The sequence below is a fragment of the Glycine soja genome, chromosome 6 (genome assembly GCF_004193775.1).
Source record: "Glycine soja cultivar W05 chromosome 6, ASM419377v2, whole genome shotgun sequence".
In the NCBI taxonomy this organism is placed as follows: domain Eukaryota; kingdom Viridiplantae; phylum Streptophyta; class Magnoliopsida; order Fabales; family Fabaceae; genus Glycine; species Glycine soja.
In genome coordinates, this window is record NC_041007.1 from 28,993,933 (window position 1) to 29,013,141 (window position 19,209).

General features: G+C 36.8%; 1 protein-coding gene across 8 annotated transcripts; it reads left to right on the plus strand.

The window, feature by feature from the left end:
- The first annotated feature begins 223 nt into the window (after window positions 1-223).
- Window positions 224-11,979, plus strand: LOC114416765 (AUGMIN subunit 8-like). Of its 8 annotated transcripts, none has more exons than XM_028381763.1 (7): window positions 224-408; window positions 1,919-3,362; window positions 3,489-3,608; window positions 4,050-4,166; window positions 4,253-4,342; window positions 4,618-4,725; window positions 11,499-11,979. In XM_028381763.1, the coding sequence occupies exons 2-7, from the start codon at window positions 2,034-2,036 to the stop codon at window positions 11,562-11,564; spliced, it is 1,830 nt and encodes a 609-aa protein (XP_028237564.1). In that variant the 5' UTR covers window positions 224-408; window positions 1,919-2,033; the 3' UTR covers window positions 11,565-11,979. The 8 variants fall into 8 exon arrangements, 7 of the variants coding, with proteins under 7 accessions (XP_028237564.1, XP_028237563.1, XP_028237566.1 ...); XM_028381762.1 differs by having other exon boundaries at window positions 1,922-3,362; XM_028381761.1 differs by lacking the exon at window positions 224-408 and adding an exon at window positions 1,305-1,837.
- Window positions 11,980-19,209: the final 7,230 nt, after the last annotated feature.

A 19,209-nucleotide genomic window follows, 5' to 3' on the forward strand; every position in this document is an offset into this window, starting at 1 on the left:
TATTATTTTAATTTCTTAACCAATGTAAGGGTAGTTGTTAACAAGACCCAATAATTAATACTAGGACGGATAATTACTGCTTAAGCCTTAGAGACAAAGACTAATTAAAAGTAGGTGGCGCGAAAACAACTTGGTCTACTGCTCCCTCCATTCCTAACTGTAACCGTTTTCTCATATCTCCGTTTAATTTGTTATTTTCTCATTTTAATTGTTTTTTTCTAAAGAAAACTTTTGTGCAGTACGAAATCACCGAGCCCGAGACTCTTTCCCTCTTTCATCGCCATTGCCTCTCCATCAAAATAATAAAAACACCCCTAGCCGGAAAACTATTCTCCAGCGACCGGCAGTTCTTCCTCTCCTCCCTCCACCTCTGGTGACCGGTTTTCCTCCTTTGATTTCGGCAGAATCGTAAGGCTCTGGTTAATTAATTTAATCACTCTTTCATTTAAGTTTTGTGTTTAGAGTCGGTTAGATGCGCGATATTTCTCGTAATAGAGAAATTTTTTTGTTGCGGATAATTTCCGGATTCCGATTTTGCTCTGTTTGATTCTTTCGGTCTAGATCGCTTCGTTTACCGTCACTTTATGCGGAAATTACTTTGGCTTCTTCTAGCTCTGGTTAATTTCTTGTTTTACTCAATCGTTAAGTTTTTATTTTTCAATTTTGTGTGGTGAATATGATTACATGCGTTTGTGTTGTACCGTTTGTGCTAGATTCATCACATTAACAATGAAACACTAAACGTGTGTATTCTGTAAGAGAGACACGAACTTGCCCGTCCATCCAGACATCTGTCATGGATCCCTCTTGGAAGCCTTTGTTTCTTTCTACATTTTTCCCCAAAGTTTTTTTTTTCTCTCTTGTATTTCATCAATATTCGTTCTGCAAAATATGCGGGATGGTCAAAAGCGAATTACTATTTTTATTATTTTTTATTTTTTATTGATCGGTTTATTTATCCTTGCAGTTGCAGGAAAAGATGGGTGTGAACTGTTTTGCTTGGTTTTAACCAAGCAAATTTTAATTTTAATTGTAGTATTTGGGAATCAAGTTAGTTATATAGGGATGGACAATGATGGTCCCTGCACGTGGACCTGCATGTCTTTACCCATTTCCCCGAGAACATTACCACCTGCGACTCCTACCTTCGATTAAATTAAGAAAATTATAATAATTGGGCACAGCGTACAAACAAAACAAGAGACGTAATTTAGAAAGGAAAATCACAACGGTAATTAATTACTACTAAATAATAATGTCAAGTATTCGGGGTGGTTCATATTAGGAAAAAGTACAACATTGGTTTCAGTGAACAAGTGTTTTGTTTGTTTTGGGGGAGAATAGTTATGCAATAGATTTGATGAAAAGGGGTTGTTGAAGTGGTGAAGAGGATAGTGCGTTTTTAAGTGGAGTGAACCCATTTGCCAGCACACACACAAGACCAGACCAGACCATGGTACTCTCGTGAGGGAAACAAAAGGGGAAATTTTTTTGTAGCTTGTACATTACTTACCTTACGCAATTCCTCTCTCTTATCCTACACCATCCATTATCTTAGTCCACTTACCAGTATCCCCGATTTCCAAGGGAACCCCTCCTTCCTCTGCAATTTTATTGTGCAGTTAAACGATAACCAACGTCTAATGTTAAATGCTGCACGTCGAGGCAGTTTCTGCGAGTTTCTCTCACCCATTACCCCAAATGTTGGTGCCACGTCCTGATCTGCTTGGATTTGGGCTTTATTTTTATTTTATTTGATGATTTGATGATAAAAACACACCCACTTGGGTGTGATTGCAAAATTCCTTCTCCCGCAGATCTGAGTCTCAATAAAGATGTGCGCCTTTTGCATTTATTTATTTTCCTCACTTTCCCTTTTTTGACGCGTTTAACTCTTTTTCTTTTTCTTTTGTGGCAGCAGATTTACAGCACGGAAAAGGATCTCCTTTCTAGATAATTTGGTGGGTATTTCCGTTGAATCTGTTTAGCTTGATGAAATTTTCAATCAATGTGGTCTGTGTTAGGTAGGGTGAATGGATGTATGTGAATCAGGGAAGAACAAAGCTCCAGAGACCCCAAGAGTAAGACCACCCTCGGTTCTGGCAGAAAAGAATGCAGTCACCATCACCACCACAAGACGCTCAAGAACAAGGGAAATTAGTTCTAGATATAAGTCACCTACTCCTCCTGCTAGCCCTTCTGCTCCTCCTCGTAGATGCCCTTCACCAAATCTTACAAGAACAACGCCTGCATCATCATCATCGTCATCCTCCCACTTGTTTCCAAAGAGGTCTCTCTCCACAGAAAGGAAGAGGCCTTCAACTCCTCCTTCCCCAACGCCACAAAGACCTTCTACGCCTGTATCTGTTGATGGGAAGTTGTCGTCCAGAAGGCGTTTGCCGGACGGTCTATGGCCTTCCACAATGCGAAGCCTAAGTGTTTCTTTCCAGTCAGATACCATATCCATACCTGTTAGCAAGAAAGAGAAGCCGGTTGTTAGTGCTTCCGACCGCTCTCTGCGGCCGGCTTCAAATGTGGCACACAAGCAGCCTGAAATTCCAACCATAAGAAAGCCTACGCTAGAGAGAAAGAGAAGTCCCCTTAAAGGGAAGAATGCTTCTGATCAGTCTGAGAATTCCAAACCAGTTGATAGCAGCTTGTCTTCTCGGTTAATAGATCAGCATCGGTGGCCAAGTAGAATAGGTGGGAAGGTATCTTCTAATGTATTGAACAGAAGTGTTGATTGTGCTGATATCAGAACGTCAAACACTTCGGTTTCGGGAACTGGTGTTTCTTCTTCACTGAGAAGATTTTCGTTGTCTATATCAGATGAATCCAGTAAACCCTTGCAAAGGGCATCTAGTGATGCTGTAAGGCTATTGTCGCTTGTTGGAAGTGGCCGAATAGGAAGTGAGGTGAAATCAGTTGATGACTGTTTGCCACCAGAATTAAGACCTCACAAATCTGTTACTGCAAAGCCAACGGATAAAGCAGGACTTGCATTTGCGGGAGTCAGATCTCAGTCCTTGTCAGCTCCAGGATCACGACTGCCCTCACCTAGTAGGACCTCAGTGCTATCCTCTTCTAGTTCAAGAGGTGTCAGTCCATCTAGGTTAAGACCATCAACTCCTCCTTCTAGGGGGGTTAGTCCATCTCGAATTAGACCAACCAATTCATCCATTCAATCGAACAATTCAATTTCAGTGCTTCGCTTTATTGCTGATTTTAAAAAAGGGAAGAAGGGTGCAGCCAACATAGAAGATGCTCATAAATTACGTCTTCTCCACAATAGATACTTGCAATGGAGGTTTGCCAATGCAAGAGCTGAGGCTGTCCTCTATATCCAAAATGCAATTGTGGAGGTAATACTGACTATCTTTGATGACCTGCGTTATCTTTTTAAAGTAGTTCTTCTGCTTCACATATGATGGAATATATCAAATAATTTGGCTAAATTGTATTTACAAAAACCTTATTCAATGGTGCAGAAAACTCTATATAATGTATGGATTACTACTTTGTCCCTGTGGGAGTCTGTTATTAGGAAGAGGATCAATCTTCAGCAGCTGAAGCTCGAACTTAAGCTGAATTCTGTTTTTAATGATCAAGTAATGTTTCTCTTTTTTCTGAAATATAGTAATTATATTCCAGCTTAATGAAAACATAAGTGATGCAAATCTACACAGAAGGAGAAACACCATTATATTTTTTTTAAAAAAAATTCTTATACTCTCTAATTATAGGTTATTCATATTATAGTTTATTTTTTAAATGAATTTAAATTTTTATGAACTGTGCAAGCTTTTGATTTTGTTTGTTTAAGTTGGAGTATTGGAAGGAGTATGGATAGAACATCTGAAATAATTTTGGAGGGGTTAGCTTTGTGATCTGAAATGGTATTGTGTGAAATACTGAAATCTCATACAATGTTGAGGTTCAAATTTCGCTTGCCGTTAGTGTGTGGTGCTATTTTTCTCCTTTAATTGTTTCCAATTTCAAGACTTAGTGATGCATTTTTAAATGTGGGCCTTTTGCAATGACTGAAGCAGATTACTTTCCTTGATGATTGGGCTGTACTCGAAAGAGATCATATTGATGCTGTATCTGGGGCTGTGGAAGACTTGGAGGCCAGCACTCTTCGTCTTCCTGTAACTGGGGGAGCAATGGTATGTGTTGCTGGTAGGTCTTTTTTTTCCTCTCTTTGATAACTCAAAAGGCAATGACTTCATTGCTATGTTTTACACTTTTACAGGCAGATATTGAGCATTTGAAGGTTGCTATCTGTCAAGCAGTTGATGTCATGCAAGCAATGGGATCTGCAATCTGCTCTTTGCTCTCACAGGTGAGTTGACTGTTTTCTACAGGATTTATATTAACAGTGACGGGTATAAATATAGAAAATTAAGTTTTTCAATAATTTGCATCATTGCCTTGGACGTATCTATCATTGCTCTGTTATTTTCACTGTTTGCAACTTGCATATTCAACTTTTTCTTCCTTTGATCTCATATTTTGTAAAATTAAAAGTTTGAATTCATTGGTAAAGGGCTCAAAATTATCATCAGATCACACGATCTATCCTTGGTTCTGACACCATGTCATATTTGTCTGTGCTAGGTTGAGGGCATGAACTATTTAATTTCTGAAGTTGCTGTCATAGCAGTGCAGGAAAAGACCATGCTTGATGAATGTGAAGTGCTACTGGCTTCAGTAGCAGCTATGCAGGTGAAAGTCATGATATATGTTTTATAGAACATGAATTATATACTGCAAATATCTCGAGCTTATATTGTTGGAAATAAGGCTTTTTATGTTTAGGAAAAGTGTTTAGGAATATTGGAGACTTTGAATAGAAACTTGATAGGAAGGAGAATTCTTTATGGAGGAGAGAACTTTGTATTTTTGCTTGATACAAATGTGTAGGATTACATCTCTATTTATACTACTCTAAGGAGAACTCTAGACACACTAATTCTAGAGAGTTCTCAACTCTAGAGATCCAAAGAGTATTCTAGAGAATATTAAAACCATAAGAAATATCTAGACACTCCAAACACTACAAGAATTCTCTAGAAACATGACCCATAATTACTTAAGCCCAAAATAACTAAGTCCAAGGAACCAAATAATTAATTTAGGCCCAAATCAAGTTTATATTTCAACATCCCCCCTTAAACTTGATTTGTGACTCCAAGCATACTCCTTAGCTTCACGAAAGTTTCCAACTTGAGTGGCTTTGTGAAAATGTCGGCAGCTTGATCTTGAGACATCACATACTTCAACTTTACCTCCTTCTTCTCAATGCATTCTCTTATGAAGTGGTAACGGGTGTCAATGTGCTTACTTCTTTCATGAAAGACTGGATTCTTTGCCAAAGCGAGTGCTGATTTATTGTCAACACATATTTCCATAGGTTCTTCTTGTGGCATTTTTCTCTCTTTCAACAAGTTCCTTAGCCAAATTGCATGACAAACGCATGATGTGGCAGCGACATACTCGGCTTCACAAGTTGATAGTGTGACTATTGGTTGCTTCTTTGACATCCAAGTGAAAGCAGTATCTCCCATAAAGAACACAAAACCAGTAGTGTTCTTTCTATCATCCAAGTCTCCACTCCAATCGCTATCACTATAGCCAACAATGTTATAATTGTCAGAAGAGTAATAGTGCAAGTCAAAGTTTGTTGTACCTTTGATGTATCGAAGGATTCTCTTTGCCGCCTTGAAGTGAGTTGTGGTTGGAGCTTCCATGTAGTGACTTACTACTCCTACAGCATAGAGAATATCCGGCCTTGTACATGTCAAGTAACGTAAACTTCCAACCAAACTTTTGTAAAGAGTTGGATCCACATTCTCTCCTTTTTCATGCTTGCTCAACTTGCTGCCACATTCCATCGGGGTGCCAACTGGATTGGCGTCTTCCATCTTGAACTTCTTAAGGACTTCTTTGGCATAGCCTTCTTGGGTGATGAAAATTCCTTTGTCTTCTTGATTTACTTCGATGCCGAGATAATATGCCATGAGCCCCATATCCGTCATCTCAAATTCATTTGACATATCTTTCTTGAACTCTTCGAACATGCTTGGATTGTTCCCTGTAAAGATCAAGTCATCTACATACAAACACACAATCAAAATATCTCCACTTTGCGCTTTGATATAGAGTGCATGCTCATATGGACACTTGATGAAGTTCTTGTCTTGAAAGTACTTGTCGATTCGAACATTCCAAGCTCTCGGTGCTTGCTTGAGACCGTACAACGCCTTCTTCAACTTCAAGACTTTTTCTTCTTGCCCTTTTACTTCATAGCCCAGTGGTAGCTCAATATAGACTTCTTCTTCGAGAAAACCATTCAAGAAAGCTGACTTCACATCCATTTGATAGATCTTCCATTTATTTTGGGCTGCCAAAGAAATGATCAGTCTAATAGTTTCAAGACGAGCAACAGGAGCAAATACCTCATCATAGTCAATTCCTTGTCTTTGACTATAGCCTTTAGCCACCAATCTTGCTTTGTATCTCTCCACTTCTCCTTTAGCATTCTTCTTTGCCTTGTACACCCATCTTACTCCAATTGCTTTGTGTCCTCGTGGAAGTGTAGTAAGTTCCCACGTATCATTCTTCGTGATTGACTTGATTTCTTTGTCCATGGCGTCTTTCCACTTTATGTTTTCCGTCGCTTCTTGATAACTTAGAGGCTCACAATCACCAAAAAGACAAAAGAGGTTAATGTCGTTTAGGTTTTTGGTTACCTCATAAATCTCTTCAATGCTCCTTAGTCGCGGTGTCCTCTCACTTGAACTTGTTTCATCTAGCCTTGGTGTCGGTGATGTAATATGTTCCTCTATGATTGGTTGTTCAATTTCATCATCTTCTTCAAAATAAGGAAGAAAATCATACTTATCTTCTTGAACACTCCAATCCCAACAATCTTCTTCGTCGAACTCCACGTCGCGACTTATGACGATCTTTCTACTATTTGGATTATAGAGCTTGTACCCCTTGGATCTTGAGTCGTAACCCACAAACACGTACTTCTCGCTTTTATCATCGAGCTTTGTCCTCTTTTCGTCTGGAACATGGGTATAGGCAATGCTTCCAAACACTTTGAGGTGAGAGATCCCGGGCTTCCTTCCACTCCATGCTTCTTGTGGTGTCTTCTCATGCACGCTTCTTGTTGGGGAACGGTTTGTTAGGTAAACTGCACATGCCACTGCTTCAGCCCAAAACTCCTTCGGCATCTTCTTGCTCTTGAGCATGCTTCGCACCATGTTAAGTATGGTCCGGTTCTTTCTCTCTGCTACTCCATTTTGTTGTGGCGATCTTGGCACTGTCAGTGGGCGACGGATTCCATGGTCTTCACAATATTTGTTGAACTTATTTGAAGTGAGCTCTCCTCCTCGATCAGATCTCATGGCCTTGATGGAAAGACCACTTTCTTTCTCCACGAGGGCTTTGAACTTCTTAAAGTTTTCAAACACTTCTGATTTCTCCTTCAAGAAATAAACCCAGGTTTTTCTGGAATAATCATCAATAAAGAGGAGAAAGTACTTATTCTTACCAAATGAATTGGGTTTGATTGGTCCACAGACATCGGTGTGTATGAGCTCTAGCGGCTTTGTTGCTCTTGTTGTTGATTCCTTTGGAAAACTTTTACGAAATTGCTTCCCAATTAGACATCCTTCGCAAAGTTGGTCTGGGTGGTTGATGCTAGGCAAGCCTCTCACCATCTCCTTCTTCGCTAAACGTTCTAGACCGTCGAAGTTGAGGTGCCCGAACCATAGATAGCCACGAAGAGTCGGTATAGCAAGCCTTGAGACACTTTGCCACATCATTTTGAATGTTCAAGAGGAACATTCTATTCTTTGACATAGGCACCTTAGCAATCAAGTTATGTCTACAATCTCTTAAGAAAAGACTATGTTCTTTCAAATGGATGTCATAGCCTTTCTCTAATAATTGTCCCAAGCTCAAAATATTATTCATGTTAGGCACATAGTAGACATTGGATATGAATTGATGACTCCCATTCTTCAAACGTATGAGAATTTTACCTTTGCCTTTGACTGGTATCTTTGAGTCGTCTCCAAATGAGACATCGCCGGTTTCCGCTTCATTGATCTCCACGAACATGCTTTTATCGCCGCACATGTGGTTGCTTGCGCCGGTGTCGAGGTACCACTTGTTTCTTTTCTCTTCAAATTTGTTTTGGCACGCGAGTAGCAAAGTTTCTTCTTCTCCGCCTTTTTCTTCTACAAAGTTAGCTTTCTCTTCAACCTTCTTCGAGAATCTACACTCGGATGCATAGTGACCAATCTTGTTGCAATTGAAACACTTGATTTGTGATTTGTCATACCTCGACCATGAATTTCCTCTTCCACGACCTCTTGTTACTTGTGGATTCCAACTTCTTTCTCCATTGTTGAATTTGTTGGAGTGGTTGTTGTAACCACCTTTTCCTTCTCCTCCATGTCCTCGTCCACGTCCACGATCTTGGCCGCGACCTCGTCCTCTTTGGCTCTTGTAATTTGCATAGTTTGCTTCCTTTACGTTGAGTTGTAGTAGTTGCTCCGTAGCCTCCTTTTGTTTAATTTTTCTCTTTTGTTTTTCTTCGTATGCTTGTAAGGAACCTATGAGTTGCTCAATAGTCATGGTCTTTAAATCCTTGTTTTCTTCAATGTTGGTAACAATGAAGTCAAAACTTGGATTTAAAGTTCGAAGTATTTTTTCCATGACCTTCACCTCATCAACATCTTCACCATTTCTTTTAAGTTGATTGACTACGGCCAATACTCGAGAAAAATAATCAGAAATTGACTCGGACTCCTCCATAAACAAACGCTCAAAGTCACCTCTAAGAATTTGAAGACGAATCTTTTTTACCTGCTCAACTCCTTTGTTGCAAGTTTGAAGCTTATCCCATGCTTCTTTGGCTGTCGTTGCGTTGGATATCTTCTCAAATGTATCTTCATCCACCGATTGATAAATGAGAAAGAGAGCTTTCTTGTCTCTCTTTCTTGACTCCTTCAACGTCTCCTTTACACCTTGGCTTAGCAAGGCTTCATCTTGCTCCTCGAAGCCATTCTCTACGATATCCTACACATCTTGAGCTCCTTGATACTCCAATTATCATAGTTGTTCTTTGTGAGCATCGGCATTTGGAAAGGAAAACCTCCATTCGCCATCTTTTGAGGATCTTGAAGCTCTGATACCACTTTGTTGGAAATAAGGCTTTTTATGTTTAGGAAAAGTGTTTAGGAATATTGGAGACTTTGAATAGAAACTTGATAGAAAGGAGAATTCTTTATGGAGGAGAGAACTTTGTATTTTTGCTTGATACAAATGTGTAGGATTACATCTCTATTTATACTACTCTAAGGAGAACTCTAGACACACTAATTCTAGAGAGTTCTCAACTTTAGAGATCCAAAGAGTATTCTAGAGAATATTAAAACCATAAGAAATATCTAGACACTCCAAACACTACAAGAATTCTTTAGAAACATGACCCATAATTACTTAAGCCCAAAATAACTAAGTCCAAGGAACCAAATAATTAATTTAGGCCCAAATCAAGTTTATATTTCAACATATATTGCATAAAGCCATAAATTAGTAGGAAATAAATGTAATTTTTATGTATCAGTTATCAGAGTGCGCATTAAATCATTGAAACCTGATTTGATTTGTATTACACAATGTAGGGATTCAAATTTTAAGTCATAATGGATTAAAGAATCAAAATAATGTACTGTAGATCTAGATCATCAAGATCCTAGTTTAATTGTAAACTAGTGTCATTTCTGATTTCCTTACTATGCTAATTTTTTGATATATTAATTAGTATCTTTCTTTCTGAGGGCGAGCCCTGGTGCAGCGGTAAAGTTGTGCCTTGGTGACTTGTTGGTCATGGGTTCGAATCCGGAAACAGCCTCTTTGCATATGTAAGGGTAAGGCTGCGTACAATATCCCTCCCCCATACCTTCGCATAGCGAAGAGCCTCCGGGCAATGGGGTACGAAGTTTTTAATTAGTATCTTTCTTTCTGGTCTGTCTTTCTTTGATCGAGTCAGAAGCATATTTTAAGGACAGTCAAATTTCAGATTATGGAGTTTTCTTCCTCTTGAGCTACACTACGTACCTCATTCTTTACAAAATGTAAACATGCCCCAAAATGTTGATAATATGTAAATTAGCATCATGGGTTTGATGAAGATACCTTTTGAAAGTGTTTAGCTGTTTTAGGGATTTGGTGGCTGGCTGGAGTCTATCTCTCCTTTCCCTCACCTTATTTTTCTATCATTGGTACTCATATTGTTTGTCTTTGTTTCTTAAATTATGATGAGTTTTAACAAGTTTGCTCCTAGTTTAATTAAATTTTTGGTCCCTATAGTTTGGATTGTAAGCATTTGATCGCCTCAAGTTTTTTTTGAGCCAATTAAGTTCCTGTTTTTAAATTTAAGCAAAATTCTTCACAAATTGAATCAATTGAACTGTCATTTGCCCAAAAGTAACCAACTAAAACATCAAATTCTACCCAAAAAAAAATCTCAAAATTTCTCTTCTCTTAAACCATAATCTACATCTTAAAAAATGTTATCAAATTTTCACTAATCTTTTTTACTTCTGAACTTGTACAATTATTTCATATTCCAAATCTAACATAAACCCCTACAATAATAATTTGAAAATTTTGCAAGGAGACCAAGTTTGCATAATTTTAAAAAGAGAAAAAAAAAATTGTATACTGATAATGTAAAAAGTTTTATATAGTTAATCCTATTACAACGCACCATGTAAGGTAAGTTTGTTGACTTTTAAAATAATTATCTTAAAATAATTCAAACGATGATTTGTGATTGGATGATAATGTAAAATTGTTTTACACTATCTGTGCATAGACATTAAACCGTTTCAAAAGTAGAGGATTTAATTTGTGAAAATTAACTTGGAAGACCAAAATTACACATTGTCCCAACATGAGGGACTCAGTGTAATCAAGCTTTTAACTTTATCCAACTTACCCTGTCTGTATTCAGACCGGCTCAATATATAAGTACAACTACAGTCTGTATGCCTTTATTATCTTTATACATTGCACTCCTTTGTTCCTTACATCATGACCACATGATGTTCTACTCGTTTTCCCCTTTGTTCCACTGAGCCGCATTTCATCTATTTATCTGATAAAATTTAGGACAAAGACCTTTTCATTTCAGGAACATATACTGTGAGGTAGCTGATAAGGTTTCCAATTTGACATATGATTAGTTTTTGAGAGGGTACTTAGGGAAAGCCGAATATTTCATTTTCATTTATGTTTGGAGATATTGTAATATATGTTTATAATGACGGGGCATCCCTTTGATCACGCACTTGATCAGTCTAATAAAGCCGGACAATGTCTTTGAATTTATTTTCCAATTGATGCATAAATAGAGTCGAACTCATTGCTGCATCACCCTGATGTTAGTTTCTGATTGATTATGCCAAAACCAGGTTGAGGAAAGTAGCCTTCGGACGCATCTTATGCAAATCAAGCAAGCTTTGGGGATGAGCAAGTAATCAGTTTCGGAAATTTAAACAAGCACGAACCACACCTGCTGCCAAGCTAACAAGTAATAACGTATCTCTTGTGGCTAAAGTATCCATCAGTATCTAATATCTTTCAGGTTCTTTACCTTGTAAATTTTCGAATAGGTTTTTCTTTTTTTATTTTCCGGTAAAATATGCTGGAATTGATATTGTTTTATTACCCTTTGTTTTTTTCTTCATCTTTTCCCCCCAATACTAGGCTGTAGGTTTCCACTTGTAATTTTGTATCAGGCAAAGAAAAAGAAAAAGAAAAAGAAAAGCAGTGAGCTTTCATCCAAAATTACGTTTTGCTATTATCATATTTATCAACAGCTTTGTAATTTGATAGCAGAAGTTTCCCAGCATGGCTGAGGTTATATATTATACAAACTGGCTTATTGCAAGTGAACTGAATAATATTGCATAGAAGTCCCGAGAACCATAACATTTTTTCACCCTGACATACTATATATTAAACTTTAAAATACTAATTAATATCTTAAAAAGAATAGTTATTGTGGTTAATGGATAAAAATTTATGAAAAGTATTATTTAATATTATTTAGATCATGAACCCATACGATGGATAGATTAAAGGTGTGTAAGAGTAATTGTGTATCAAATAATTTGATTTGTGTAAATTCTTATTTTTAAAAATAATTAAAATGAGTTTATTATCTTCATCTTTTCAGATATAAAATAATTAAAATTGGGAAGAAAAATATAAAATTTTCAAGACAAGAAATATTTTATAACAATAGAAATACTAACATATATGAAGTTAATGAAGACGTTAAAAATCGTAATTATCAATGGTATGACCACATCCAAGTAAGAACGTAAAAAACAAGATAAAGTAATATACTACCTCTATTAAAAGTTTGATGCTGCTTTAGCTTTTTTTTTTTTTTTGTTTTTAAAGCTGTTGATATTTTATAAATTTCAAGTCCAATTTATTAATTTTTTCCCATATATCCTTATTTGAAAATGATTAGATTTTTTTTTACAAGGAATACTGATAGTCTATTTAAAAGTACTTTAAACTTATAAAAAAAGGTACTTCAATAAACAATACATTACATTTATTATAATAATATTTACACTGAATATAATAATATTTTACATTTATTAAATATTTCTTAATATGTAGTATATGTTATTAACTTTAAACATCATTGGAAAAGACAATGCGATGCATTAAATTCAAATATATTAAATATACACAATGAATAGGCACTCGTCAGCACATCCTAGTAAACTACCCTTTCAGGCACATGTATATTGCAATTAATATAGAATTAATAATTTCTTTTAGATTATTTATTAATTACTGCATCTTGTTCTAATTATAAAACTCTTTTTAAAAATTTCTTTATCATTTTTTATAAGACCCTTTCAAATTTTTAAATACATTAATTATTTTTTTTTTACATATTTTTACTTAATTATTTTTTCTCTAAAAATTAACGAGAAACAATTAAGTACATAGAGAGATAAGGAAAAAATAATTTTAGAATTATAGTACAAAAATTATTTGACAAATTTAATGTGATTAAATAAATTAATTACATGTCTTAAGAAATATAAATTAGTTAAAATGATCTTATAATTAAAGATGAATGAAGTATTAATAAGTGCTAAAGCTCTATAAGTGATTCAACATTTAGTTGCATAACCAATAAAGTTTATGACCTACTATTGAAAATCCCATCAATTGTTATTTAAACCTCCCAATCTAGTGAAAATACCTTCCTATCCCCACTTACCTTTTCCCGTTAAAACTCCCCAAGCCAATAGAACCTTAATTGAGCATTTGTAGTTTAATATTTTTCTATTCTTCTCAACTCAATTGACATCTCTTTGACTCTTATTTTCTACTTGACATATCTGCCTTGTGCAGGGCCTAGAGGATACTACAGAACTCCAAATGGAGAGTGTGAGTAGCCCCTAGATAGCTAAGAAAAAGATCTTCAATTTTGTCATAAATAAGCTTTGGCCAATTGATGCAATCCTACCCCCCAAGGGCATTGGATAAAAGACCTCAAGAAGATTAGGCTAGAGATGCAGGAGAAGGCCCTAGGGTTCTCATGAGCCTTAGGGTAGATTTTGAGTCCATGGACTAAGTATGAGTCCACTTATCTTTGTACAACTTAGATTAAGATTTCATTATTTTTGGACCTTGTATTTAGGGCTCCATAGTATAGAGAGGGCACCCTAGTAATGTAGGTTTTTTCAGCCCTTATATTTTAGAACACATAGACTAATTTTTGTATTAGGGGTAGTTTTGTAATTTCACATACATTAAGTGCACTATTTGATATATGTGTTGGAAGAGAAATTTAATTGAATTGGGAGAAGCTCAATCCAATTAAATTTTGGACCAACCTAAGGGAGAGGTGAGTATTTTCTTGCCCCATTAAGTGCAAGCTCAATCCAAGATCATGTCCTTCATGTTTTATATGTCTCATGACACCTAAGCACACTTAGTGGAGAATGTTGGACTTTATCTTGGATTAGTGGGTTGAACCATAACTGAAATTCACTAATCATAATTAGTAAAATTTTGGCTCCAAATTTGGCTCCACAAATTCAAATTCAAATTTAAGTGAAATTTGAATAAAAATTCAAATTTCTCTCCAATTTTGTGTGACACTTAGGCTATAAATAGAGGTCTTGTGTGTGGATTTTTTCATCTTTGATTTTGAGAAATTAGACTTCAAAGTTCAAACTTAGTTCTCCCTCTTCTCTCTCTCTCTCTCTCAAAATTTCATTCCCCTTTCTTTCTCTCTCCCCATTCATCTTCTCCTACCTTCAAGCTCTTATCCATGGCTTCCTATGGTGGTGAGCTTGTTCTTGACTCATCTTCTCCTTGAAGTGGCGTCTCCAATCACCTTTCCTCCTTCTCCATTCCGCTACCATTGATCTTTAAGAAGCAAAGAACTCCATTTATGAAGAAGATCCAATGCCTACAAGCTCTACATGAAGCTACATTATGTGTTATCAAAGCATCTTAATCTAGATGATGTTCTTTTGCTTCCTCTATCTTTTATTCGGTCAATTCACTTTAATTCCTTGTTCTTCATTGTCTTCTCCATGTATTTCCTCCATTTTCTTGTGGTTTGGTGCTGTTTAGAGTAGATTAAAAAAAAACTAATTAAATCTTAGATCTACACTTGTTCTTGCATTTCTATGGTTCAAATTTTATAGATCTACTCTTGAATCATGTTTTTGTGTTGATTTTAGGTTCTATCATTTTTTAGCCATAATCTTGTTGTGTTGAACCTTTAGATCTCAATTTTCTTGCAAAATATTGATTAGAAAAGAAAACACAAAAATATAAGTGTAAATCACTTCATTCATGTTGTCTTAGAGTCATGTTTAGTCATAATAATTTTCACATTATGTTTTAAGTTTGTGCTAAATTTTGATTTTGTTGATTGAATTCTAGATACATTTGTCCATGTATTCTTACAATTTTTATCCTATCATTTGAATTTTGGGTCTAATTCATGCATGTTATTTAGTTCATAACATGCTCTAAATCAATGTCTAGAAGTAGTCTTGTTGTTGAACTTTTCTTGTTTTCTAAGTTTCCTATATGATGCCTATGAAGAAATTGAGTTGTGGTGCTGAGTTGTGGCTGGATTTGTGAATCAAAATAAGTCTTAAGATCTCTTGAATTATTTTATCCAAGACAATTGAGCATAAGCAAACACAAATTGTAACTATCCAGGTCTTAAGCAACATAAACACTACTCTTGATTTCTAGGTTGAAATTGTGGTTGCTGTCAGTTATGGCACATTGTCTTCTCAACTCTGCTATCGCTTGAATACTTCAAGTTTTGAGCTGAAATTTTAACTGGATAAAATAGACATCTGGACAAAAGCAATGGAAAAAGAATGAACAAAACGAAAAAAATGAGCAAGAAAAGGTGTGACATCCTGGAAATTTCTACCCGGAATTTTTGTAAACGGTGTATTTTGAATGATTTTATATATATATATATATATATAAGTATTATTCAGTGTATATGCATATATGTTCCTGGTAGAAGTAGGAATAGTGGGGGCAAGATACGCGGGTTAGGCTAATTAAGGAAGAGAAATCCATAACTGAAAGGTTATAGGTTAATTCTTAATTAATTAGTCTAAAAATCATCGTTTTGCATGCGACTTAGAATTTAACAAAACCAACCTCTGAACCACGCTCGGGGTTTTATTCTGAGCGTTTTGATATATATATTGCCTACTTTCGAAAACTGGTCCCGACGAGCGCAGAGAAACGCGAGGGACTGGAACCAGAGGAACGACACGCAAACCGAGGCAGGATTTTGGCATTTCAAAAGGTCAGATTTTTCTCTTCATGTGGCTGAGCATGAGTCACATCAAGAGAAAAAGTGGGCCCTTTTGCTTCACTCAAATGGAGACATGTGGCATAGCTTAAAATAAAATAATAGAAAAGAGAAAAACCTTTTTAAACCAAAAAGCAACACTCTCTCTCTCCTCACTCAACCCACATTTCAGAAGCTTTCTCCCTCTCCCTCACGTTGCTTTTTCTTTCTTCTTCATCCTCCATTGAAACTTCATTAAAGCTCCAACCTTTGGTGCCCATTTCTGCTCCAAATCGCGAAAGGAAGGCATTTTCGGAGTCGTGAAGCGCATCTCTACGTGTGGGACCTCGAAATTTCAGGTTTGGGTAGACTTCTTTCTCACTTGATTTTCATGGGTATTGGGTTTTGGGAGATATGATGGGTAGTTTTGCTAGGTTTCTGCTTCATGATAGTTATTTGTGAAGAAATTTGTTGAAAGCATGTTGAACTTGCCATGTTTGGATGAGTTAAGCTTACCCATTCAGTTTTAGGGTTTTTATGATGATGCTTGTGATGTTTATGTGCTGAAATTGCTTATGGAAAACTGTTAGAGATGAAGGGTAGAGTTAACCTAGGGTTAGAAAGTGAGAATATGGTGTTATGAGTGGAAAAAGAGTGAGGTTTTGAGAGTTGGAAGGCCAAATCTGGATTTAGTGGAATTTGGAGGTTAAAGTGAGTTAATCCTAGCTTGAAATGTCATTTAGGACTTATGAGAAAGTTTGGGCCGTGCTAGAGAGAAAAACAAATGACTAAAGTGAACAAAGAGCCATTTTTAGGGTAAAATTGGATGTTGAGGAGTCAAATTTTGATTCGGTGGAATTTTAGGTGTAAATCCAGTTTGAGCAAGTTTGAATTGATGTTATAGACTTGTGTGAGGTGAGAGTTTGCTCCAAATTTACCTCATTCTCAATTTCACTTCTCAAACCTTGAAAATCCATTAAATTGAGGGGTTTTGGATACCTAGATTTTGTGTTGCCTTGGTCTGAAGCTTGCCCTTGGTTTAGACATGATTGGTACATGATTTGGGACTTGTAGGATTCAATTTGGGCAAAATTGGATGAGGGAAAGAGTGGTTTTCGAAATCTGCACTTTATGCAGAATTTTGCTGTTGAAATGTGCAGCAGAATTTTGTATAAGTGCAGAAAAATACTTGTGCATGGCTGGTTGTGAAAAGGGTAGTACATATGGGGTTGTGGACATTTGCTAGCAGATCCCAACGGTCAAAATGTAGACTTATGTACTAGAGACTTCCAGTAAAATTTTCGAGTCAATCCAACGGTTAACAAATTGGAACGAAGGAAATGTTATTGGGGTATTTGTATGTGAAAAGCTGTGATTTTGAGTTGTGTTTTGGGAAGAGTTTTCTGCCTTTGCCCTGTTTTGCTTGATTTTGTTAGTCCATGATGATTGGATGTGGAATTACTTGGATGTTGTGGAAGCTTGGGAGGTTTGATGGGGACCCGGCGTTGAGAGGAACGAGGATAAGGGCTACGTGGGAGTACGTGAGCTCAGTTGGAGGTGGGCAACAAGGGATGGTGGGTTATACGTGATTTGTTGATGTGGAGAATCGTTTTTCACCATCGCCCGACCGCCACCTAGTACCACATGTGATGGGTACCCCATAATCCGACAAGCTTGAAATGAGGAAGTGTAGAAGGGTGAAACTTCCTGCTTTTATTCGTTGACCACAGAGTGGTACCTGGAGATATGTCGCGGGGGTCAGGAGACCTTGGGGACGTCAGGTGGGGTGCTATTGCCCAAAACCAAGCTTGACCAATCCCGACCCAACCCGGGCATAGTCAGTCAGTGAGAACCTGTGATGTACCTAAGCAGGCGAGCTCCTGACAGTCAACAGATAAAAGGAACTAAGACCACAAAGCAAGGAGGCTTGTGTGGTGGCTGGCCAGCTGTGAACTTTGATTGATATATGGGATATGGCCTCTGGTAATCGATTACCAAGGGTGGGTAATCGATTACAAGGCTTAAAAATGAAGACATGAGGCTAAGATGGCCTCTGGTAATCGATTACCAAGGGGTGTAATCGATTACCAGACTTAAAATGGGACTGGAAGATTGTGGAGGCCTCTGGTAATCGATTACCAGCCTATGTAATCGATTACACAGAGGAACAGGCCACTGGTAATCGATTACAAGGTATGTGTAATCGATTACACAGTGCCTTTTTCAGGTTTTCATGTCCTGAAGCTGTGTAATTCGAGTTTGGCCTCTGGTAATTGATTACCAAGGTTGTGTAATCGATTACCAGAGATGAAAAGCCTAAAGATACCCCTTTTACTTGCATGTAGTGGTTATGAGACGCATTGTGTTGCGGCGTAGTTAGATTCTCGTGAAAGAGTCTACCCCTTTCTTTTCTTTCCTGTAGATCGTGAGGGGGGTTTTGATGTGCCATCATTTTCTTCTATTTCCTAAACCCTTTTTGCACCATTTTAATTATTGATTGGTCTTAATTGTCAATTAATTAGGCAGTTTTATTATTTGGGCTCATTTAGCTAATTTGATGTTTTTAATCTAATTTCAGGAATTAATGAAACATTGGGCTTAATCCGGATTTTGGTTGTGGACTTGAAGAGGGCAAATAAAGAAGCGCTTACCTTAGTTAATTTCTAATTAGGAAATTTCGCAATTTTATTTTATGTTGTTCAGTGTTTATTTCGTTTTGGGCCAGAGTATTGTAATAGGGCCCAGTGACTTTGAGTGACTCTTTTTAAATAGCTGCCTTGGGATTCGTGAGGGTATTCTATTCTGTTATGCTATTCATTATTCAGAGCTTGGTTTTAGGGTTTTCGTTTTTCTGTTTTGACGTTTCTGAGTTCGTAATGCAATTTTACGTTTTCTGCTTCTAATTACAATTTCGTTCTTGTTTCTTCTTCTACTCTCATTTACGTTTCTGTTCCATTTTACATTTCTGTTTGTTTACGTTTCTGTTCATTTACGTTTCCGTTCATTTACGTTTCTGCTTCATGTTTCAATTGCGTTCTCTGTTTGAATCCATGGAAGGCTAGATTTTCTGGTGTTGTTTCCTTTTGAGGACGAAGCCCAACTCTCTTTGAGGTTTCGTTTGTAATGTGGTTTCCTGCCAGTTTTCCCTTCACCAGTTATCCCAATTTCGTGAATATTAATCAGTGCACGCTTCGTGTTCGATTAATTGTCTCTGAGCCTAACTTGCGTTCATGCTTAATGGACGAAGGGCTAATTGGTGTATGTGGTGCCTAATCACGTATTGAAAACCCTAAGTTGATTTTCGC